The sequence below is a fragment of the Anomaloglossus baeobatrachus genome, chromosome 10 (assembly GCF_048569485.1).
Source record: "Anomaloglossus baeobatrachus isolate aAnoBae1 chromosome 10, aAnoBae1.hap1, whole genome shotgun sequence".
NCBI lineage: Eukaryota > Metazoa > Chordata > Amphibia > Anura > Aromobatidae > Anomaloglossus > Anomaloglossus baeobatrachus.
The window spans coordinates 209,341,536-209,368,038 of NC_134362.1; the positions used below are offsets into that span (position 1 = coordinate 209,341,536).

Here is a 26,503-nt window from a genome sequence, read left to right on the forward strand (position 1 = left end):
TATTGTTCTTGCACAGGGCCCATATATTGTTCTTGCACAGCGGCCCATATATTGTTCTTGCACAGGGTCCATATATTGTTCTTTCACAGGGGCCATATATTGCTCTTGCACAGGGCCCATATATTGCTCTTGCACAGGGGCCATATATTGTTCTTGCACAGGGGACATATATTGTTCTTGCACAGGGCCCATATATTGTTCTTGCACAGGGCCCATATATTGTTCTTGCACAGGGGCCCATATATTGTTCTTGCACAGGGTCCATATATTGTTCTTTCACAGGGGCCATATATTGCTCTTGCACAGGGGCCATATATTGTTCTTGCACAGGGGACATATATTGTTCTTGCACAGGGCCCATATATTGTTCTTGCACAGGGCCCATATATTGTTCTTGCACAGGGGCCCATATATTGTTCTTGCACAGGGTCCATATATTGTTCTTTCACAGGGGCCATATATTGCTCTTGCACAGGGGCCATATATTGTTCTTTCACAGGGGCCATATATTGCTCTTGCACAGGGCCCCATATATTGTTCTTGCACAGGAGCCCATATATTGTTCTTGCACAGGGCCCATATATTGTTCTTGCACAGGGGCCATATATTGTTCTTGCACAGGGCCCATATATTGTTCTTGCACAGGGGCCATATATTGTTCTTGCACAGGACCCATATATTGTTCTTGCACAGGGGCCATATATTGCTCTTGCACAGGGCCCATATATTGTTCTTGCACAGGGCCCATATATTGTTCTTGCACAGGGCCCATATATTGTTCTTGCACAGGGGCCCATATACAGTTAGGTCCAGAAATCTTTGGCCAGTGACACAATTTTGGCGAGTTGGGCTCTGCATGCCACCACATTGGATTTGAAATGAAACCTCTACAACAGAATTCAAGTGCAGATTGTAACGTTTAATTTGAAGGTTTGATCAAAAATATCTGATAGAAATTGTAGGAATTGTCACATTTCTTTACAAACACTCCACATTTTAGGAGGTCAAAAGTAATTGGACAAATAAACCAAACCCAAACAAAATATTTTTATTTTCAATATTTTGTTGCGAATCCTTTGGAGGCAATCACTGCCTTAAGTCTGGAACCCATGGACATCACCAAACGCTGGGTTTCCTCCTTCTTAATGCTTTGCCAGGCCTTTACAGCCGCAGCCTTCAGGTCTTGCTTGTTTGTGGGTCTTTCCGTCTTAAGTCTGGATTTGAGCAAGTGAAATGCATGCTCAATTGGGTTAAGATCTGGTGATTGACTTGGCCATTGCAGAATGTTCCACTTTTTTGCACCCATGAACTCCTGGGTAGCTTTGGCTGTATGCTTGGGGTCATTGTCCATCTGTACTATGAAGCGCCGTCCGATCAACTTTGCGGCATTTGGCTGAATCTGGGCTGAAAGTATATCCCGGTACACTTCAGAATTCATCCGGCTACTCTTGTCTGCTGTTATGTCATCAATAAACACAAGTGACCCAGTGCCATTGAAAGCCATGCATGCCCATGCCATCACGTTGCCTCCACCATGTTTTACAGAGGATGTGGTGTGCCTTGGATCATGTGCCGTTCCTTTTCTTCTCCAAACTTTTTTCTTCCCATCATTCTGGTACAGGTTGATCTTTGTCTCATCTGTCCATAGAATACTTTTCCAGAACTGAGCTGGCTTCATGACGTGTTTTTCAGCAAATGTAACTCTGGCCTGTCTATTTTTGGAATTGATGAATGGTTTGCATCTAGATGTGAACCCTTTGTATTTACTTTCATGGAGTCTTCTCTTTACTGTTGACTTAGAGACAGATACACCTACTTCACTGAGAGTGTTCTGGACTTCAGTTGATGTTGTGAACGGGTTCTTCTTCACCAAAGAAAGTATCATCCACCACTGTTGTCATCCGTGGACGCCCAGGCCTTTTTGAGTTCAGAAGCTCACCAGTCAATTCCTTTTTTCTCAGAATGTACCCGACTGTTGATTTTGCTACTCCAAGCATGTCTGCTATCTCTCTGATGGATTTTTTCTTTTTTTTCAGCCTCAGGATGTTCTGCTTCACCTCAATTGAGAGTTCCTTAGACCGCATGTTGTCTGGTCACAGCAACAGCTTCCAAATGCAAAACCACACACCTGTAATCAACCCCAGACCTTTTAACTACTTCATTGATTACAGGTTAACGAGGGAGACGCCTTCAGAGTTAATTGCAGCCCTTAGAGTCCCTTGTCCAATTACTTTTGGTCCCTTGAAAAAGAGGAGGCTATGCATTACAGAGCTATGATTCCTAAACCCTTTCTCCGATTTGGATGTGAAAACTCTCATATTGCAGCTGGGAGTGTGCACTTTCAGCCCATATTATATATAGAATTGTATTTCTGAACATGTTTTTGTAAACAGCTAAAATAACAAAACTTGTGTCACTGTCCAAATATTTCTGGCCCTGACTGTATTGTTCTTGCACAGGGGCCCATATATTGTTCTTGCACGGGGGCCATATATTGTTCTTGCACAGGGGGCCATATATTGTTCTTGCACAGTGGCCATATATTGTTCTTGCACAGGGGCCCATATACTGTTCTTGCACAGGGGCCATATATTGTTCTTGCACAGGGGCCATATATTGTTCTTGCACAGGGGCCATATATTGTTCTTGCACAGGGGCCATATATTATTCTTGCGCAGGGTCCATATATTGTTCTTGCGCAGGGGCTCATATATTATTCTTGCACAGGGCCCATATAATTGTTCTTGCACAGGGGCCCATATATTGTTCTTGCACAGGGCCCATATATTGTTCTTGCACAGGGGCCCATATATTGTTCTTGCACAGGGCCCATATAATTGTTCTTGCACAGGGGCCCATATATTGTTCTTGCACAGGGCCCATATATTGTTCTTGCACAGGGGCCCATATACTGTTCTTGCACAGGGGCCCATATACTGTTCTTGCACAGGGGCCCATATATTGTTCTTGCACAGGGCCCATATACTGTTCTTGCACAGGGGCCCATATATTGTTCTTGCACAGGGGTCCATATATTGTTCTTGCACAGGGGCCCATATATTGTTCTTGCACAGGGGCCATATATTGTTCTTGCACAGGGCCCATATATTGTTCTTGCACAGGGGCCCATATATTGCTCTTGCACAGGGCCCATATATTGTTCTTGCTCAGGGGCCATATATTGTTCTTGCACAGGGGCCATATATTGTTCTTGCACAGGGGCCCATATATTGTTCTTGCACAGGGGCCATATATTGTTCTTGCACAGGGCCCATATATTGTTCTTGCACAGGGGCCCATATACTGTTCTTGCACAGGGCCCATATATTGCTCTTGCACAGGGGCCCATATATTGTTCTTGCACAGGGGCCCATATACTGTTCTTGCACAGGGCCCATATATTGTTCTTGCACAGGGGCCATATATTGCTCTTGCACAGGGCCATATATTGTTCTTGCACAGGGCCCATATATTGTTCTTGCACAGGGCCCATATATTGGTCTTGCACAGGGCCCATATATTGTTCTTGCACAGGGGCCCATATATTGTTCTTGCACAGGGGCCTATATATTGTTCTTGCACAGGGCCCATATATTGCTCTTGCACAGGGCCCATATATTGTTCTTGCACAGGGGACATATATTGTTCTTGCACAGGGCCCATATATTGCTCTTGCACAGGGCCCATATATTGTTCTTGCACAGGGGCCCATATATTGTTCTTGCACAGGGCCCATATATTGCTCTTGCACAGGGGCCCATATATTGTTCTTGCACAGGGGCCCATATATTGTTCTTGCACAGGGGCCCATATATTGTTCTTGCACAGGGGCCATATATTGTTCTTGCACAGGGGTCCATATATTGTTCTTGCACAGGGCCCATATATTGTTCTTGCACAGGGCCCATATATTGTTCTTGCACAGGGGCCATATATTGTTCTTGCACAGGGGTCCATATATTGTTCTTGCACAGGGCCCATATATTGTTCTTGCACAGGGCCCATATATTGTTCTTGCACAGGGGCCCATATATTGTTCTTGCACAGGGGCCCATATATTGTTCTTGCACAGGGCCCATATATTGTTCTTGCACAGGGCCCATATATTGGTCTTGCACAGGGCCCATATATTGTTCTTGCACAGGGGCCCATATATTGTTCTTGCACAGGGGCCTATATATTGTTCTTGCACAGGGCCCATATATTGCTCTTGCACAGGGCCCATATATTGTTCTTGCACAGGGGACATATATTGTTCTTGCACAGGGCCCATATATTGCTCTTGCACAGGGCCCATATATTGTTCTTGCACAGGGGCCCATATATTGTTCTTGCACAGGGCCCATATATTGTTCTTGCACAGGGGCCCATATATTGTTCTTGCACAGGGCCCATATATTGTTCTTGCACAGGGCCCATATATTGTTCTTGCACAGGGGCCATATATTGCTCTTGCACAGGGCCATATATTGTTCTTACACAGGGCCCATATATTGCTTTTGCACAGGGGCCATATATTGTTCTTGCACAGGGCCCATATATTGCTTTTGCACAGGGGCCATATATTGTTCTTGCACAGGGCCCATATATTGCTCTTGCACAGGGGCCATATATTGTTCTTGCACAGGGGACATATATTGTTCTTGCACACAAAACTCCAAAAGTATTTCAGACGCAATTGTTCCCTTCCTCTTAATATTCGATTCCTCGCCCTTTACCCTTTGGGACAAATTCCTTCCATCAGTCGCCTCCTATACCCGTCCACAGCTTCTTCCTCCTCTCACCTGGAATCTCGGACTCTTCTTTATAAATGCCTCCAGGTCTCTCATATCTGAAGACGTCTCCTCTCCTCTCCTCTTCTCTCTTCTCTTTTCTTCTCCCAGTTTTCAGATCTCTCCACAGGTGTCAATGGGGTTTAGATCCGGACTCATTACGGCCTCTAGAGATCTCCAGTGCTTTGTTTCTATCCATTTCTGGGGCTTCTTGAAGTGTTTGGAGTCATTGTCCTGCTGGAGACCCCTGACCTAGGACGCACCCCTAGCTTTCTGACACTGGGCACTACATTACCACCAAAATCCTCTGGTAATCTTCAGATTTCATGATGTCTTGCACACAGTCAAGACTCCCAGTGCCTGAGGCTGCAAAACATCCCCAAAACATCTCTGGCCTCCACCATATTTGACTGTAGGTGCTGTGATCTTTACATTGTAACCTCATTCCGTTTTCGGTAAACAGAAGAATGATGTCCTTTAGCAAAAAGCTACATCTTGGTCTCATCTGTCCACAAGATGCTTTCCCAGAGGGATTTTTGTTACACATGTACATTTTGACATTTTTTTTGTCTCTGTGTCAGCAGTGGGGTCCTCCTGGTTCTGCTCCATAGAATTTTACTGTCTCTGTGTTAGCAGTGGGGTCCTCCTGGGTCTCCTCCATAGAATTTTACTGTTTTTGTGTTAGCAATTGGGTCTTCCTAGGTCTCCTCCATAGAATTTTACTGTCTCTGTGTTAGCAGTGGGGTCCTCCTGGGTCTCCTCCATAGAATTTTACTGTCTCTGTGTTAGCAGTGGGGTCCTCCTGGGTCTCCATAGAATTTTACTGTCTCTGTGTTAGCAGTGGGGTCCTCCTGTGTCTCCTCCATAGCATTTTACTGTCTCTGTGTTAGCAGTGGGCTCCTCCTGGGTCTCCTCCATAGCATTTCATGTCATTCAGATGTGGATGGAAAGTTCTCGCTGACACTGATGCCCCTGAGCTACAGGACGGCTTGAATTTCTCTGGATCTTGACTGGGGCTTATCCACCATCCGGACTTTCTTGCGTTACAACCTTTCATCAGTTTCTCTCTACCGTCCACGTCCAGGGAGATTAGCTGCAGTGCCAGAGGGTGTAAAATTCCTAATTATGTTGTACACCGTGAACAATGGAACATCAAGATCTCTGGAGATGGATGTGTAACCTTCAAATTGTTGCTACTTTTCAATAATTTTGGTTCTCCAGTCCTCAGACAATTCTCTTCTCTTCTTTCTGTTCTCAATGATTTGTGTGGCACACATAGACACACAATGTAAAGATTGAGGCAAATTCCCCCATTTTTCTCTGGTTTCGGGTGTGATTTTTATATTGCCCATTCCTGGAAACAAAGTAGTTTACCCACAATTTTGGAAAGATGCCATCATTTTTTCCAGCCCATTTTTGGGTTTTTATGTGAATTTATGTTCACTTTATCCTTTTTTTCTGTTTCCTTTTGTGTTGTTCCAATACACACAAAGGAAATAAACATGTATAGCAAAATGTGTAATTGCAATGATTTTCTGGGAGAAGCACTTCACTTTCTGGGACAATTCCGGGGTGCCAGCACTTCTGGCCGTGGCTGTGCATACTTGGAGCAGATGAGTCAGATTCGGCAGCGAGGAGCAGAATCTCCCTCACATTTGTATCCAGCTCCTCTTGAAATGTTGTGACTTCTCTCCACACCCAGAGAAACTTGGAGCCAATGATGAGACCTGGGTGGAATATTAACCGCTGAAAACAAACAGACTCCGCATGTGAGTATATATAGAGACGCGGCCATGTCCAGGGCGATTCCTGCGGCATCTGAGGACCCAGCGCAGGACGCAGCGATGAGGGCGAGATCCATCCTCACATTAAGCAAACAACTGGCACAATGCGTCTCCCATCCACAGAACAGGGCGCAATTCAGACGCTGCAGCCTGGCCACGTGTTCCCTGCAGCACAAGGATGCAAACTGTGAGTATCTCAGGGGCCACAGCTGAGCGGATTCCATTACTGCAACCCCGGGGGCCACATCTGAGCAGGGGCCACATCTGAGCAGGGGCCACTGACTGCAACCCCGGGGCCACCACTGCAACACTTGGGGCCACCGCTGCAACCCGGGGGGCCAACACTGCAACCCCAGGGGCTACCACTGCAACCCTGGGGACCACCAACTGCAAGCCCAGGGGCCACCGACTGCAACCCTGGGAGCCACCATTGCAACTCCAGGGACCATTGACTGCAACTCTGGAGGCCACCACTGCAATCATAGGTGCCACCACTGCAACCTCGAGTTCCACTGACTGCAACCCCGGGGGCCACTGACTGCAACCCCAGAGGCCACAACTGCAACCCGGGGGCCACGACTGACACCGCGGAGGTCACCACTGTAACCCCGGGGGCCACCACTGCAACCCAGGGGGCCACCACGGCAACCCAAGGGAACCACTGATTGTAACCCCAGAGGCCACCGACTGCAACCCTGGGAGCCATCACTGCAACCGCGGGGGCCACTGACTGCAACTCTGGAGGCCACCACTGTAATCCCAGGTGCCACCACTGCAACCTCGGGGGCCACTGACTGCAATCCCAAGGGCCACGACTACAACCCGGGCAACACCACTGCAACCCAGGGGCCCACTGACTGTAACCCTGGGAGCCACCACTGCAACCCTGGGGGCCACCACTGCAAAATATGCACCGATCAATTCTGATCCACTAATCCACAAATCTGATACTCACCATAACCGGAACGCTAATCAATCATCTGACTGTCCTGGGCACAACTGGAGGGTCCGGATAACGCAGAGTCCCCTCCGTCATGGTGTCAGTGCTTTTTTTTTTATGGTTTTTATCAGTGCACAAAAGAATCTCCCTGGTTGAGTCTGAACATTTACATTTTTAGAGGGATCTTTCTTTTTTTTGCATTGTGGGCATCTTTCTTGCTGGGACCTCAGCTGTCATTCTTGATCACCGCCATACAATCTAATAAGTTGTGTGCGTAATATGGAGGAGGAAATATTTCTAGTATTGTATAGTGGCACCATGTGGCGGCACACAGTGTTGATGGCTCCAATACAGAATCACCGGTGTGCAGTGCAGCGATTGCTGGACGACATCTTTTACTGCGACTTTTGTGGGAGGTGCGGGCTGACGCGTGGGTGGGGTGGAGTAGTCACCGAGGGTCCTGGCCTCTTACACATCCATTACCAGCTTACTCTCCACTTGGCAAACATCCAACAGTTGTCTAGTATTGTTTTTGGGCTCCTTCAGGCACCAGAGTCTTGGTATATATCTACGGTCCTATATGGCGGCTCTATATGGCGGCTCTATATGGCGACTCTATATGGCGGCTCTATATGGCGGCCCTATATGGCGGCTCTATATGGCGGCTCATTCAGTTAGGTCTAACCACTTCTAGTTATTTCAGTATTTGGTGTTCCTGTGGACCTGGCCGCACTGTAGTACTTACAGATGTTGCTGTTTTTGCATGTTACGTCCTTATCTCAATCACGTCTTGGCGTATTATGCACGATCTATAAAATAAACATAAGCGCAATACTCCGCTCCTGCATCAGCCGAGATTTGGCCTTCGCACTACAGGAAGGTGCAAGAAAGTATCTGATGCCCCGGATTCTGCATCGCGGTCACTTATCCCAATCACACATCACATCGAATCCTATATATACCACAGGAAAATAGGTTCTAAGACATCGCAGGTCTCATAGGAAAGTTTCCCTGAATAAAGTGCTCAGTGTCCCCCGGTGACTCATCTTCAGATGTTATTATGACTCATCGGCTCCGGAATCATTGTGTTACTAAATGTTCACTTTAATATAAAAATAACATTGTAAAGAACAAACTAAGGAATATGAAAGTCTAATATAAAGGTATCAAGGCCAAAGGGGGCAGTATTATAGTAGTTATATTCTTGTACATAGGGGCAGTATTATAGTAGTTATATTCTTGTATATAGGGGGCAGTATTATAGTAGTTATAGTCTTGTATATAGGGGCCGTATTATAGTAGATATATTCCTGTACATAGGGGCAGTATTATAGTAGATATATTCCTGTACATAGGGGCAGTATTATAGTAGTTATATTCTTGTACATAGGGGCAGTATTATAGTAGTTATATTCTTGTACATAGGAGCTGTATTATAGTAGTTATATTCTTGTACATAGGGGCAGTATTATAGTAGTTATATTCTTGTACATAGGGGGCAGTATTATAGTAGTTATATTCTTGTACATAGGGGCAGTATTATAGTAGTTATATTCTTGTACATAGGAGCTGTATTATAGTAGTTATATTCTTGTACATAGGGGCAGTATTATAGTAGTTATATTCTTGTACATAGGGGCAGTATTATAGTAGATATATTCCTGTACATAGGGGCAGTATTATAGTAGTTATATTCTTGTACATAGGGGCAGTATTATAGTAGTTATATTCTTGTACATAGGAGCTGTATTATAGTAGTTATATTCTTGTACATAGGGGCAGTATTATAGTAGTTATATTCTTGTACATAGGGGGCAGTATTATAGTAGTTATATTCTTGTACATAGGGGCAGTATTATAGTAGTTATATTCTTGTACATAGGAGCTGTATTATAGTAGTTATATTCTTGTACATAGGGGCAGTATTATAGTAGTTATATTCTTGTACATAGGAGCTGTATTATAGTAGTTATATTCTTGTACATAGGGGCAGTATTATAGTAGTTATATTCTTGTACATAGGAGCTGTATTATAGTAGTTATATTCTTGTACATAGGGGCAGTATTATAGTAGTTATATTCTTGTACATAGGGGGCAGTATTATAGCAGTTATATTCTTGTACATAGGGGCAGTATTATAGTAGTTATATTCTTGTATATAGGGGGCAGTATTATAGTAGTTATAGTCTTGTATATAGGGGGCAGTATTATAGTAGATATATTCCTGTACATAGGGGCAGTATTATAGTAGTTATATTCTTGTACATAGGGGCAGTATTATAGTAGTTATATTTTTGTACATAGGGGCAGTATTATAGTAGTTATATTCTTGTACATAGGGGCAGTATTATAGTAGTTATATTCTTGTACATAGGGGGCAGTATTATAGTAGATATATTCCTGTACATAGGGGCAGTATTATAGTAGTTATATTCTTGTACATAGGGGGCAGTATTATAGTAGATATATTCTTGTATATAGGGAGCAGTATTATAGTAGTTATATTCTTGTATATAGGGGCAGTATTATAGTAGTTATATTCTTGTACATAGGGGCAGTATTATAGTAGTTATATTCTTGTACATAGGGGCAGTATTATAGTAGTTATATTCTTGTACATAGGGAGCAGTATTATAGTAGTTATATTCTTGTACATAGGGGCAGTATTATAGTAGTTATATTCCTGTATATAGGGGCAGTATTATAGTAGTTATATTCTTGTACATAGGGGCAGTATTATAGTAGTTATATTCTTGTACATAGGGGGCAGTATTATAGTAGTTATATTCTTGTATATAGGGGGCAGTATTATAGTAGTTATATTCTTGTACATAGGGGGCAGAATTATAGTAGTTATATTCTTGTACATAGGGGCAGTATTATAGTAGTTATGTTCTTGCATATAGGAGGCAGCATTATAGTAGTTATATTCTTATACATAGAGAGCAGTATTATAGTAGTTATATTCTTGTACATAGGGAGCAGTATTATAGTAGTTATATTCCTGTACATAGGGGCAGTATTATAGTAGTTATATTCTTGCATATACAGTTAGGTCCAGAAATCTTTGGCCAGTGACACAATTTTGGCGAGTTGGGCTCTGCATGCCACCACATTGGATTTGAAATGAAACCTCTACAACAGAATTCAAGTGCAGATTGTAACGTTTAATTTGAAGGTTTGAACAAAAATATCTGATAGAAATTGTAGGAATTGTCACATTTCTTTACAAACACTCCACATTTTAGGAGGTCAAAAGTAATTGGACAAATAAACCAAACCCAAACAAAATATTTTTATTTTCAATATTTTGTTGCGAATCCTTTGGAGGCAATCACTGCCTTAAGTCTGGAACCCATGGACATCACCAAACGCTGGGTTTCCTCTTCTTAATGCTTTGCCAGGCCTTTACAGCCGCAGCCTTCAGGTCTTGCTTGTTTGTGGGTCTTTCCGTCTTAAGTCTGGATTTGAGCAAGTGAAATGCATGCTCAATTGGGTTAAGATCTGGTGATTGACTTGGCCATTGCAGAATGTTCCACTTTTTTGCACTCATGAACTCCTGGGTAGCTTTGGCTGTATGCTTGGGGTCATTGTCCATCTGTACTATGAAGCGCCGTCCGATCAACTTTGCAGCATTTGGCTGAATCTGGGCTGAAAGTATATCCCGGTACACTTCAGAATTCATCCGGCTACTCTTGTCTGCTGTTATGTCATCAATAAACACAAGTGACCCAGTGCCATTGAAAGCCATGCATGCCCATGCCATCACGTGGCCTCCACCATGTTTTACAGAGGATGTGGTGTGCCTTGGATCATGTGCCGTTCCCTTTCTTCTCCAGTCTTTTTTCTTCCCATCATTCTGGTACAGGTTGATCTTGGTCTCATCTGTCCATAGAATACTTTTCCAGAACTGAGCTGGCTTCATGAGGGGTTTTTCAGCAAATGTAACTCTGGCCTGTCTATTTTTGGAATTGATGAATGGTTTGCATCTAGATGTGAACCCTTTGTATTTACTTTCATGGAGTCTTCTCTTTACTGGTGACTTAGAGACAGATACACCTACTTCACTGAGAGTGTTCTGGACTTCAGTTGATGTTGTGAACGGGTTCTTCTTCACCAAAGAAAGTATGCGGCGATCATCCACCACTGTTGTCATCCGTGGACGCCCAGGCCTTTTTGAGTTCCCAAGCTCACCAGTCAATTCCTTTTTTCTCAGAATGTACCCGACTGTTGATTTTGCTACTCCAAGCATGTCTGCTATCTCTCTGATGGATTTTTTCTTTTTTTTTCAGCCTCAGGATGTTCTGCTTCACCTCAATTGAGAGTTCCTTAGACCGCATGTTGTCTGGTCACAGCAACAGCTTCCAAATGCAAAACCACACACCTGTAATCAACCCCAGACCTTTTAACTACTTCATTGATTACAGGTTAACGAGGGAGACGCCTTCAGAGTTAATTGCAGCCCTTAGAGTCCCTTGTCCAATTACTTTTGATCCCTTTAAAAAGAGGAGGCTATGCATTACAGAGCTATGATTCCTAAACCCTTTCTCCGATTTGGATGTGAAAACTCTCATATTGCAGCTGGGAGTGTGCACTTTCAGCCCATATTATATATAGAATTGTATTTCTGAACATGTTTTTGTAAACAGCTAAAATAACAAAACGTGTGTCACTGTCCAAATATTTCTGGACCTAACTGTAGGGGGCAGTGTTATAGTAGTTATATTCTTGTATATAGGGGGCAGTATTATAGTAGTTATATTCTTGTATATAGGGGGCAGTGTTATAGTAGTTATATTCTTGTATATAGGGGCAGTATTATAGTAGTTATATTCTTGCATATAGGGGGCAGTGTTATAGTAGTTATATTTTTGTATATAGGGGCAGTATTATAGTAGTTATATTCTTGTATATAGGGGGCAGTGTTATAGTAGTTATATTCTTGAATATAGGGGCAGTATTATAGTAGTTATATTCTTGTATATAGGGGCAGTATTATAGTAGTTATATTCTTGTATATAGGGGGCAGTGTTATAGTAGTTATATTCTTGTATATAGGGGCAGTATTATAGTAGTTATATTCTTGCATATAGGGGGCAGTGTTATAGTAGTTATATTTTTGTATATAGGGGCAGTATTATAGTAGTTATATTCTTGTACATAGGGGGCAGTATTATAGTAGTTATATTCCTATACATAGGGGGCAGTATTATAGTAATTATGTTCTTGTATATAGGGGCAGTATTATAGTAGTTATATTCTTGTACATAGGGGCAGTATTATAGTAGTTATATCCTTGTACATAGGGGGCAGTATTATAGTAGTTAATATTCTTGCATATAGGGGGCAGTGTTATAGTAGTTATATTCTTGTATATAGGGGCAGTATTATAGTAGTTACATTCTTCTATATAGGGGCAGTATTATAGTAGTTATATTCTTGCATATAGGGGGCAGTATTATAGTAGTTATATTCTTGCATATAGGGGGCAGTGTTATAGTAGTTATATTTTTGTATATAGGAGCAGTATTATAGTAGTTATATTCCTGTACATAGGGGGCAGTATTATAGTAGTTATATTCTTGTACATAGGGGCAGTATTATAGTAGTTATATTCTTGTACATAGGAGCAGTATTATAGTAGTTATATTCTTGTACATAGGGGCAGTATTATAGTAGTTATATTCTTGTACATAGGGGCAGTATTATAGTAGTTATATTCTTGTATATAGGGGCAGTATTATAGTAGTTATATTCTTGTATATAGGGGGCAGTATTATAGTAGTTATATTCTTGTACATAGGAGCAGTATTATAGTAGTTATATTCTTGTACATAGGGGCAGTATTATAGTAGTTATATTCCTGTACATAGGAGCAGTATTATAGTAGTTATATTCTTGTACATAGGAGCAGTATTATAGTAGTTATATTCTTGTATATAGGGGGCAGTATTATAGTAGTTATATTCTTGTACATAGGGGGCAGTATTATAGTAGTTATATTCTTGTACATAGGGGCAGTATTATAGTAGTTATATTCTTGTATATAGGGGGCAGTGTTATAGTAGTTATATTCTTGTATATAGGGGCAGTATTATAGTAGTTATATTCTTGTACATAGGGGCAGTATTATAGTAGTTATTAATCTTGCATATAGGGCACAGTAGTGTGAATGAATAGGTTTTTGTCAGTGTGCAGTGTATTGGACAATTCTGATCTGTCTCCTTCATTACCTTGTATGTGTAATAACTGTTATCAGGTACATTCTGTCTTCTTTGTATGAGGTCAGGGAGTTTACAGGAATTAGGGGGCAGTTCATGGACAGCGGCCGCAGCCTGGATATTCTCCTGTCCTGTGTAGGCGGCGGCTGAGCTTTCTTCTTATGAATTCCCGCAGCCGGTATACAGATGTAATATAGAGGACATGTATCTGCTGCTCCGGACAGAATACAGACTACCTGCCATAAACAGCGCAGTAATAAGGATTTATTTACTAATAGATCAGACATGGCACATATTGTATCTGTAGGTGTGAAGCATCACTTAACCCTTTATGCTCCATTACTGTTATGTACAGAAGCTTCGTCCTCTGCCGCTCCCCAGGTCCTGGTTTGGGATTTTGTCAGCAGTCCTGGGCAGGATGGCACGGCGCGGTCTGGGTGCGGTCTGGGTGCGGTTTTTTGAAGTTCTTGGCATGTTTTCTGCTGGAGCTCATGGTGCGCGGTGAACATCATGTACTGGATGGAACAAAGGTGGGGGGTGGAGGCTGCTCGGTGCATTCCTCACAGGGACAAGAAGGGGTTTTCTACAATGTTACATTTTTCGTTATTTTTACTGATACAACGTGTTATTGTGGACAGGGAGTCCCTTTCACAAATTGTTGTAGCATTCTGTATTCTCAACAATTATAAAAAAAACAAACAGACAATAAAAAAGTAAGGAAAAGGTGGACTATTACTGCTGCCACTTTTGCTGTGTATATATCCACTAAATCAGGGCGGACATATAATTGTTGCAACCTGTGTGACCACACAGGGGCCAAAAGATAGGGGGGCCACGTCCACCTCCAAAGCAGAAGGGATTGTGCATTTTGATGAGTTCTTGGGCTACAAAGGGCCCATATATTGTTCTTACACAGGGCCATATATTATTCTTGCACAGGGGCCCATATACTGTTCTTGCACAGGGGCCATATATTGCTCTTGCACAGGGCCCATATATTGCTCTTGCACAGGGGCCCATATATTGCTCTTGCACAGGGGCCCATATATTGTTCTTGCACAGGGGCCCATATATTGTTCTTGCACAGGGCCCATATATTGTTCTTGCACAGGGCCCATATATTGGTCTTGCACAGGGCCCATATATTGTTCTTGCACAGGGGCCCATATATTGTTCTTGCACAGGGGCCTATATATTGTTCTTGCACAGGGCCCATATATTGCTCTTGCACAGGGCCCATATATTGTTCTTGCACAGGGGACATATATTGTTCTTGCACAGGGCCCATATATTGCTCTTGCACAGGGCCCATATATTGTTCTTGCACAGGGGCCCATATATTGTTCTTGCACAGGGCCCATATATTGTTCTTGCACAGGGGCCCATATATTGTTCTTGCACAGGGCCCATATATTGTTCTTGCACAGGGCCCATATATTGTTCTTGCACAGGGGCCATATATTGCTCTTGCACAGGGCCATATATTGTTCTTACACAGGGCCCATATATTGCTTTTGCACAGGGGCCATATATTGTTCTTGCACAGGGCACATATATTGCTTTTGCACAGGGGCCATATATTGTTCTTGCACAGGGCCCATATATTGCTCTTGCACAGGGGCCATATATTGTTCTTGCACAGGGGACATATATTGTTCTTGCACAGGGCCCATATATTGCTCTTGCACAGGGCCCATATATTGTTCTTGCACAGGGCCCATATATTGTTCTTGCACAGGGGCCATATATTGCTCTTGCACATTGCCCATATATTGTTCTTGCACAGGGCACATATATTGTTCTTGCACAGGGGCCCATATATTGTTCTTGCACAGGGACCATATATTGTTCTTGCACAGGGGCCCATATATTGTTCTTGCACAGGGGCCCATATATTGTTCTTGCACAGGGCCCATATATTGTTTTTGCACAGGGCCCATATATTGTTCTTGCACAGGGGCCCATATATTGTTTTTGCACAGGGCCCATATACTGTTCTTGCACAGGGGCCCATATATTGTTCTTGCACAGGGGCCCATATATTGTTCTTGCACAGGGCCCATATACTGTTCTTGCACAGGGGTCATATATTGTTCTTGCACAGGGGCCATATATTGTTCTTGCACAGGGGCCCATATATTGTTCTTGCACAGGGCCATATATTGTTCTTGCACAGGGGCCCATATATTGTTCTTGCACAGGGGCCCATATATTGTTCTTGCACAGGGGCCCATATATTGCTCTTGCACAGGGGCCATATATTGCTCTTGCACAGGGGCCCATATATTGTTCTTGCACAGGGCCATATATTGTTCTTGCACAGGGGTCCATATATTGTTCTTGCACAGGGCCCATATATTGATCTTGCACAGGGGCCATATATTGTTCTTGCACAGGGGCCATATATTGTTCTTGCACAGGGGCCATATATTGTTCTTGCACAGGGGCCATATATTGTTCTTGCACAGTGGCCATATATTGTTCTTGCACAGGGGCCATATATTGTTCTTGCACAGGGGCCCATATATTGTTCTTGCACAGGGCCCATATATTGTTCTTGCACAGGGCCATATATTGTTCTTGCACAGGGGCCATATATTGTTCTTGCACAGGGGCCCATATATTGTTCTTGCACAGGGCCCATATATTGTTCTTGCACAGGGCCATATATTGTTCTTGCACAGGGGCCATATATTGTTCTTGCACAGGGGCCCATATATTGTTCTTGCACAGGGCCCATATATTGTTCTTGCACAGGGCCCATATATTGTTCTTGCACAGGGCCCATATATTGTTCTTGCACAGGGCCCATATATTGTTCTTGCACAGGGCCCATATATTGTTCTTGCACAGGGGCCATATATTGTTCTTGCACAGGGGCCCATATATTGTTCTTGCACAGGGCCCATATATTGTTCTTGCACAGGGCCATATATTGTTCTTGCACAGGGGCCATATATTGTTCTTGCACAGGGCCCATATACTGTTCTTGCACAGGGGTCATATATTGTTCTTGCACAGGGGCCATATATTGTTCTTGCACAGGGGCCCATATATTGCTCTTGCACAGGGGCCATATATTGCTCTTGCACAGGGGCCCATATATTGTTCTTGCACAGGGCCATATATTGTTCTTGCACAGGGGCCATATATTGTTCTTGCACAGGGGCCCATATATTGTTCTTGCACAGGGCCCATATATTGTTCTTGCACAGGGCCATATATTGTTCTTGCACAGGGGCCATATATTGTTCTTGCACAGGGGCCCATATATTGTTCTTGCACAGGGCCCATATATTGTTCTTGCACAGGGCCCATATATTGTTCTTGCACAGGGCCCATATATTGTTCTTGCACAGGGCCCATATATTGTTCTTGCACAGGGCCCATATATTGTTCTTGCACAGGGCCCATATATTGTTCTTGCACAGGGGCCATATATTGTTCTTGCACAGGGGCCCATATATTGTTCTTGCACAGGGCCCATATATTGTTCTTGCACAGGGCCATATATTGTTCTTGCACAGGGGCCATATATTGTTCTTGCACAGGGCCCATATACTGTTCTTGCACAGGGGTCATATATTGTTCTTGCACAGGGGCCATATATTGTTCTTGCACAGGGGCCCATATATTGTTCTTGCACAGGGCCCATATATTGTTCTTGCACAGGGCCATATATTGTTCTTGCACAGGGGCCCATATATTGTTCTTGCACAGGGGCCCATATATTGTTCTTGCACAGGGGCCCATATATTGCTCTTGCACAGGGGCCATATATTGCTCTTGCACAGGGGCCCATATATTGTTCTTGCACAGGGCCATATATTGTTCTTGCACAGGGGTCCATATATTGTTCTTGCACAGGGCCCATATATTGATCTTGCACAGGGGCCATATATTGTTCTTGCACAGGGGCCATATATTGTTCTTGCACAGGGGCCATATATTGTTCTTGCACAGGGGCCATATATTGTTCTTGCACAGTGGCCATATATTGTTCTTGCACAGGGGCCATATATTGTTCTTGCACAGGGGCCCATATATTGTTCTTGCACAGGGCCCATATATTGTTCTTGCACAGGGCCATATATTGTTCTTGCACAGGGGCCATATATTGTTCTTGCACAGGGGCCCATATATTGTTCTTGCACAGGGCCCATATATTGTTCTTGCACAGGGCCCATATATTGTTCTTGCACAGGGCCCATATATTGTTCTTGCACAGGGCCCATATATTGTTCTTGCACAGGGCCCATATATTGTTCTTGCACAGGGCCCATATATTGTTCTTGCACAGGGGCCATATATTGTTCTTGCACAGGGGCCCATATATTGTTCTTGCACAGGGCCCATATATTGTTCTTGCACAGGGGCCATATATTGTTCTTGCACAGGGCCCATATATTGTTCTTGCACAGGGCCCATATATTGTTCTTGCACAGGGGCCATATATTGTTCTTGCACAGGGGCCATATATTGTTCTTGCACAGGGGCCATATATTGTTCTTGCACAGGGCCCATATATTGTTCTTGCACAGGGCCCATATATTGTTCTTGCACAGGGCCATATATTGTTCTTGCACAGGGGCCATATATTGTTCTTGCACAGGGCCCATATATTGTTCTTGCACAGGGCCCATATATTGTTCTTGCACAGGGCCCATATATTGTTCTTGCACAGGGCCCATATATTGTTCTTGCACAGGGCCCATATATTGTTCTTGCACAGGGGCCATATATTGTTCTTGCACAGGGGCCATATATTGTTCTTGCACAGGGTCCATATATTGTTCTTGCACAGGGGACATATATTGTTCTTGCACAGGAGCCCATATATTGTTCTTGCACAGGGGCCATATATTGCTCTTGCACAGGGTCCATATATTGTTCTTGCACAGGGCCATATATTGTTCTTGCACAGGGGGCCATATATTGCTCTTGCACAGGGCCCATATATTGTTCTTGCACAGGGCCCATATATTGTTCTTGCACAGGGCCCATATATTGTTCTTGCACAGGGGTCATATATTGTTCTTGCACAGGGGCCATATATTGTTCTTGCACAGGGGCCCATATATTGTTCTTGCACAGGGCCCATATATTGTTCTTGCACAGGGCCATATATTGTTCTTGCACAGGGGCCCATATATTGTTCTTGCACAGGGGCCCATATATTGTTCTTGCACAGGGGCCCATATATTGCTCTTGCACAGGGGCCATATATTGCTCTTGCACAGGGGCCCATATATTGTTCTTGCACAGGGCCATATATTGTTCTTGCACAGGGGTCCATATATTGTTCTTGCACAGGGCCCATATATTGATCTTGCACAGGGGCCATATATTGTTCTTGCACAGGGGCCATATATTGTTCTTGCACAGGGGCCATATATTGTTCTTGCACAGGGGCCATATATTGTTCTTGCACAGTGGCCATATATTGTTCTTGCACAGGGGCCATATATTGTTCTTGCACAGGGGCCCATATATTGTTCTTGCACAGGGCCCATATATTGTTCTTGCACAGGGCCATATATTGTTCTTGCACAGGGGCCATATATTGTTCTTGCACAGGGGCCCATATATTGTTCTTGCACAGGGCCCATATATTGTTCTTGCACAGGGCCCATATATTGTTCTTGCACAGGGCCCATATATTGTTCTTGCACAGGGCCCATATATTGTTCTTGCACAGGGCCCATATATTGTTCTTGCACAGGGCCCATATATTGTTCTTGCACAGGGGCCATATATTGTTCTTGCACAGGGGCCCATATATTGTTCTTGCACAGGGCCCATATATTGTTCTTGCACAGGGGCCATATATTGTTCTTGCACAGGGCCCATATATTGTTCTTGCACAGGGCCCATATATTGTTCTTGCACAGGGGCCATATATTGTTCTTGCACAGGGGCCATATATTGTTCTTGCACAGGGGCCATATATTGTTCTTGCACAGGGCCCATATATTGTTCTTGCACAGGGCCCATATATTGTTCTTGCACAGGGGCCATATATTGTTCTTGCACAGGGCCCATATATTGTTCTTGCACAGGGCCCATATATTGTTCTTGCACAGGGCCCATATATTGTTCTTGCACAGGGCCCATATATTGTTCTTGCACAGGGCCCATATATTGTTCTTGCACAGGGGCCATATATTGTTCTTGCACAGGGGCCATATATTGTTCTTGCACAGGGTCCATATATTGTTCTTGCACAGGGGACATATATTGTTCTTGCACAGGAGCCCATATATTGTTCTTGCACAGGGGCCATATATTGCTCTTGCACAGGGTCCATATATTGTTCTTGCACAGGGCCATATATTGTTCTTGCACAGGGGGCCATATATTGCTCTTGCACAGGGCCCATATATTGTTCTTGCACAGGGCCCATATATTGTTCTTGCACAGGGCCCATATATTGTTCTTGCACAGGGGCCATATATTGTTCTTGCACAGGGGCCCTTTCTGTCTGTGTTTGTCAGTGCACTAAATACAAAAAAATTCAAAGATTTTAAACAGTTTTTATGAAGTCTGAATGGGTAAAGGGCTTTTCCTAGAATCATGAGTTATTTGCAGTCCATAAGTGTCTGTTCACACTGTGTCCTTTTCCAGTGTAGTTCTATAGGTCTGTGATCTGGACTTTTGATGTTTGGGAACCGATCACAGACTAATATGTGATGACTCCGCAGCTCCTCGGAGATTTTTCATGTTTTTTCTATCTCGTTTTATTTTCTCTTGACACGTTTGATATGAGGTGTTCACCCTTTATACGGTGGTCTCTGTGATTACGGACCCGTCAGTTTGGATATGAGGCCGGGGAGACGATTCCTCCTTCTCCTTCTCATGCGCTTAATTTGGGCAGAAAATGTCAATAAATGCGTTGAGAAAATGCTGAAAAGAAAAGGACGGAATATTTTTTTAATGTCATTTTTATGGATTAAAAAAAAATAATCTGTAAAATGCCAGGAAAAAAAAAGCTCAAAAAACATTAGAGGAAAAATATACTAAAAAGTGGGAAAAAAAGACTCTTCAGAGTCACAAAACCCCAGAAAAGGAGCGATTCCTGAAGCGCAGATGTTTCTGGCCCAGTCCCTACAACAACCTGATTGTAAATTGTGTCCCACGTTCTCTGGGTCTTTGAGGTCTAAGGTTTGGGGGTGCATTTTTGCATATTTTGGTACAACGTCACAAATCTGGGGTAAAACCACTTTCAATAGCCCAGAAAAGCGCCCGGTTTGTGAGACGATGATTTACGAGGCTCTGAGACACATCATGGCCTTGCAGAGCTGAAACCGTAAGCTTGTGTTCACACACTGCTCCAAGTTTTGCAAAAACGAGGTAAAAAATTGAGATTTTTTTTTGCTGCAATCATGCCCATGCCCTAAATATAGCAATGCTCCGTCTCAATAACACATTTATAAGAGATTCCCATATTCTAGACGAGAACAAGAAAGTGTCTGACCACTAAACACGCAATAAATGGGATAAACCCTGATTTCCAGTGACTACTCCCAGTAATGCATTGCGGCACCGCCGCACACGTGACTTATGCATCACGTGAGGGGGAGGAGGTTTATCTCCTGCGCTGATTGGCTAGTCAGCTCTTTACACCGGACGTGTGCGTTCCATACGGCTCATCTGTTCCACGACTGTGATTGGCTGAGAGAAGGGGTGGGGGCTTGTGCTGTGTTGCTGGGTGTGGCGTACGGTCTAGTGGGCGGGGTCTCAGGTGTTGTTGTTTTTTGTGTTTGCTGACAGCTCTGCGGCTCCAGTGTCCCGCGGGCGGGTGACAATGGCGACTCGCGGCTGCAGGAGGCTCCTCACACAGCTGCTGGCCCCTGGCTGGACGGGAAGGGCCCCCAGACTGAGGAGCCCCGGACAGGTGCCCTCCAGGGAGTGCAACATCTCCGCCTGCTCCTACAAGCTGAGAAATGTGGAGTGTGAGTGACAGCTGCGCCGGGTCTGGGGCTGCAGGGTGGGGACAGGGTGCTGGGGACAGGGTGCTGGGGACAGGGTGCTGGGGACAGGGTGCTGGGGACAGGGAGCTGGGGACAGGGTGCTGGGGACAGGGTGCTGGGGACAGGGAGCTGGGGACAGGGTGCTGGGGACAGGGTGCTGGGGACAGGGTGCTGGGGACAGGGTGCTGGGGACAGGGTGCGGGGGACAGGGTGCTGGGGACAGGGTGCTGGGGACAGGGTGCTGGGGACAGGGAGCTGGGGACAGGGAGCTGGGGACAGGGAGCTGGGGACAGGGTGCTGGGGACAGGGTGCTGGGGACAGGGAGCTGGGGACAGGGAGCTGGGGACAGGGTGCTGGGGACAGGGTGCTGGGGACAGGGAGCTGGGGACAGGGTGCTGGGGACAGGGAGCTGGGGACAGGGAGCTGGGGACAGGGAGCTGGGGACAGGGTGCTGGGGACAGGGTGCGGGGGACAGGGTGCGGGGGACAGGGTGCTGGGGACAGGGTGCTGGGGACAGGGTGCTGGGGACAGGGTGCTGGGGACAGGGAGCTGGGGACAGGGAGCTGGGGACAGGGTGCTGGGGACAGGGTGCTGGGGACAGGGTGCTGGGGACAGGGAGCTGGGGACAGGGTGCTGGGGACAGGGAGCTGGGGACAGGGAGCTGGGGACAGGGTGCTGGGGACAGGGTGCTGGGGACAGGGTGCTGGGGACAGGGTGCTGGGGACAGGGAGCTGGGGACAGGGTGCTGGGGACAGGGTGCTGGGGACAGGGTGCTGGGGACAGGGTGCGGGGGACAGGGTGCTGGGGACAGGGTGCTGGGGATCGCTGGAGTCAGTTTTCCCCCTTTTTTTTTGCATAAATGAATGTATTTGGGGCTAAAAATATTTTTTGCAATTAGGTTTCCTGACACATTTTGCTGTGTTTTTCTTCTATACCGTCTATACTGCAGAATGAGGAAACTGAGGGTCCATCAGTGAGCTCGTTCTGATTGAATCCTTTTTTTTTGCATAAATGAATGTATTTGGGGCTAAAAATAATTTTTGCAATTAGGTTTCCAGACACATTTTGCTGTGTTTTCCTTCTATACCATCTATACTGTGAATGAGGAAACTGAGGGTCCGTCAGTGAGCTCGTTCGGATTGAATCCTTTTTTTTTTGCATAAATGAATGTATTTGGGGCTAAAAATAATTTTTGCAATTAGGTTTCCTGACACATTTTGCTGTGTTTTCCTTCTATACCGTCTATACTTTGAATGAGGAAACTGAGGGTCCGTCAGTGAGCTCGTTCGGATTGAATCCTTTTTTTTTTTTTGCATAAATGAATGTATTTGGGGATAAAAATAATTTTTGCAATTAGGTTTCCAGACACATTTTGCTGTGTTTTCCTTCTATTCATTTATTATTATTATTATTATTTCTATACCGGCTATACTGCAGAATGAGGAAACTGAGGGTCCGTCAGTGAGCTTGTAATGAAACCAGCTATTGAGGGGGGTTTATCATTTATGAAGCTGAAGTGTCTGTATATAACGCTAACCGCATAAGTCCGGGGCCGCACCGTGACACTGGTCCTGTGGGTAACGTTTGCTGGGTGTTGCTGCGACAATGTGAACGGCGTCACCATATGGCTGAGACAAGCAAGTGGGAAAACGTCCATGTGCGTCGGATATTTTGCACCACAGGACCCCGTTCACTTGTCGTGCGCTGCGACGTAGTGATGGCGCCCAGCGAACGTCCTGTCAGGAGCCGTGACCTAAGTAGTGGCCCCTGCACAGATTCTCCTCTGCACGGACACAATGTATCAGCCCAGGATCATCGCCGCCATTGTAAAAAGCTGTGAGCACCAGATCAGGAGGTATGGATGTAAACAGGAATGCTTCTGTTCACTGACCGCAAGCAGAGGCCTGGAAAAGATGTGACACGTGAAGACCCCGACTCGCCCAGACCGGCACATTACACCCCAGGCATGATGAAGGGCCGGCCGGAGCTGCATCATATACAGGGTGAACAAGAAAAATGCTCCTAAATTGGGTGATTTTTTTTCTCCAATTGTCGTTGTCGGCAGCGCATCATCTTGTGTAAACAGGACTGGTTCTGCTGAGAGCGATGTATGACCGGTCGCTCTGTGCGCAGCGTTTACTGTTGTCTCCGGTGTAAACAGGATATTCACCGGTCAGTAACGCATTGTGCCGGCCCCTGATCCTGCGGATGACTTTGTCTCGTCTTTCAGCTGCGCAGCGCTCACATAAGAAGCTTCTTCCAGACACTTCTATCACTTACGCCACTTTTTATTTTTTGCATAAGTTTATGATGAATTTCTCGGCTGCACTCGGTGATGTCGCTGCCGCTAAAAAGGAGAAATATTGCAACATTTTCGTGTTATTACATGTTGTGAAAAACGTTTGAGGCACTGAACAGTTTTACAACATCTGAGCGATCAATCACACTGCAGATCAGCGATACAATGTGACACCGTCTGTAGATACAATGTATCTATAGATCAGTGTCACATTGTATCTATAAGCGGTGTCACCTTGTATCTACAGATCAGTGTCACATTATATCTACAGATCAGTGTCACCTTGTATCTACAGATCAGTGTCACATTGTATCTACAGATCAGTGTCACATTGTATCTACAGATCAGTGTCACATTGTATCTACAGATCAGTGTCACATTGTATCTACAGATCAGTGTCACATTGTATCTACAGATCAGTGTCACATTGTATCTACAGATCAGTGTCACATTGTATCTACAGATCGGTGTCACATTGTGTCTACAGATCAGTGTCACATTGTATCTATAAGCGGTGTCACATTGTATCTACAGATCAGTGTCACATTGTATCTACAGATCAGTGTCACATTGTATCTACAGATCAGTGTCACATTGTATCTACAGGCAGTGTCACATTGTATCTATAAGCGGTGTCACATTGTATCTACAGATCAGTGTCACATTGTATCTACAGATCAGTGTCACATTGTATCTACAGATCAGTGTCACATTGTGTCTACAGATCAGTGTCACATTGTATCTATAAGCGGTGTCACATTGTATCTACAGATCAGTGTCACATTGTGTCTACAGATCAGTGTCACATTGTATCTACAGATCAGTGTCACATTGTATCTACAGATCAGTGTCACATTGTATCTATAAGCGGTGTCACATTGTATCTACAGATCAGTGTCACATTGTGTCTACAGATCAGTGTCACATTGTATCTACAGATCAGTGTCACATTGTGTCTACAGATCAGTGTCACATTGTATCTATAAGCGGTGTCACATTGTATCTACAGATCAGTGTCACATTGTGTCTACAGATCAGTGTCACATTGTATCTACAGATCAGTGTCACATTGTATCTACAGATCAGTGTCACATTGTGTCTACAGATCAGTGTCACATTGTGTCTACAGATCAGTGTCACATTGTGTCTACAGATCAGTGTCACATTGTATCTACAGATCAGTGTCACATTGTATCTACAGATCGGTGTCACATTGTGTCTACAGATCAGTGTCACATTGTATCTATAAGCGGTGTCACATTGTATCTACAGATCAGTGTCACATTGTATCTACAGATCAGTGTCACATTGTGTCTACAGATCAGTGTCACATTGTATCTATAGATCGGTGATACAATGTATTTACAGATCAGTGTCACATTGTATCTACAGATCAGTGTCACATTGTATCTACAGATCAGTGTCACATTGTATCTACAGATCAGTGTCACATTGTATCTATAGATCAGTGATACAATGTATCTACAGATCAGTGTCACATTGTATCTACAGGCAGTGTCACATTGTATCTACAGATCAGTGATACAATGTATCTACAGGCAGTGTCACATTGTGTCTACAGATCAGTGTCACATTGTATCTACAGATCAGTGTCACATTGTAGCTACAGATCAGTGATACATTGAATCTACAGGCGGTGTCACATTGTAGCTATAGATCAGTGATACAATGTATCTACAGGCCGTATCACACTGTAACAATGCATCACTGATCTGCAGCATCTACAGGCAGTGTTACATTGTATCTACAGACTGTCACACTGTAGCAGATTCTCAGCAGTGTCTTCCTTTGAGGCTTCCTCTGTTGGGAGTGTCGGGTGTAATTTATTGTCACCACCGCAAAAACAAAACTACGATTGTGCAAACATTGCGAAAACCAGAAAAATGTAAACCCCATAAAATGTAATTGACCTGCACTTACCTCTCACCCACATTTCTGCCTCTTCTGGGTGTGGAGTTGTCTTCAGCCATAATAAGGTGACAGGGACCTCACTCACATTATACAATGATCGCGGATATATCGCATTGTCTCACTCACATTATACAATGATCGCGGATATATCGCATTGTCTCCCTCGCGTTATACAATGATCGCGGATACATCGCATTGTCTCCCTCGCGCTATACAATGATCGCGGATATATCACATTGTCTCCCTCGCGTTATACAATCATCGCGGATATATCGCATTGTCTCCCTCGCGTTATACAATGATCGCGGATATATCGCATTGTCTCCCTCGCGTTATACAATGATCGTGGATATATCACATTGTCTCCCTCGCGTTATACAATGATCGCGGATATATCGCATTGTCTCCCTCGCATTATACAATGATCGCGGATATATCGCATTGTCTCCCTCGCACTATACAATGATCGCGGATATATCGCATTGTCTCCCTCGCGTTATACAATGATCGCGGATATATCACATTGTCTCCCTCGCGTTATACAATGATCGCGGATATATCACATTGTCTCCCTCGCGTTATAC

The 26,503-nt window shown here is 44.4% G+C and overlaps 1 protein-coding gene across 2 annotated transcripts in view; it reads left to right on the top strand.

The window, feature by feature from the left end:
- The first annotated feature begins 6,440 nt into the window (after positions 1–6,440).
- The window catches only part of CA5A (carbonic anhydrase 5A), a 37,233-nt gene continuing 17,170 nt past the window's right edge, over positions 6,441–26,503 (top strand). The window contains exon 1 of one of the 2 annotated variants that reach the window (XM_075325296.1): positions 6,441–6,743. In XM_075325296.1, coding sequence (XP_075181411.1) covers positions 6,566–6,743 — 178 coding nt within the window. In that variant the 5' untranslated portion in view covers positions 6,441–6,565. Of the gene's footprint in view, positions 6,744–21,437; positions 21,671–26,503 lie in introns of those variants that run through there. The other variant, XM_075325298.1, reaches the window with a different exon arrangement.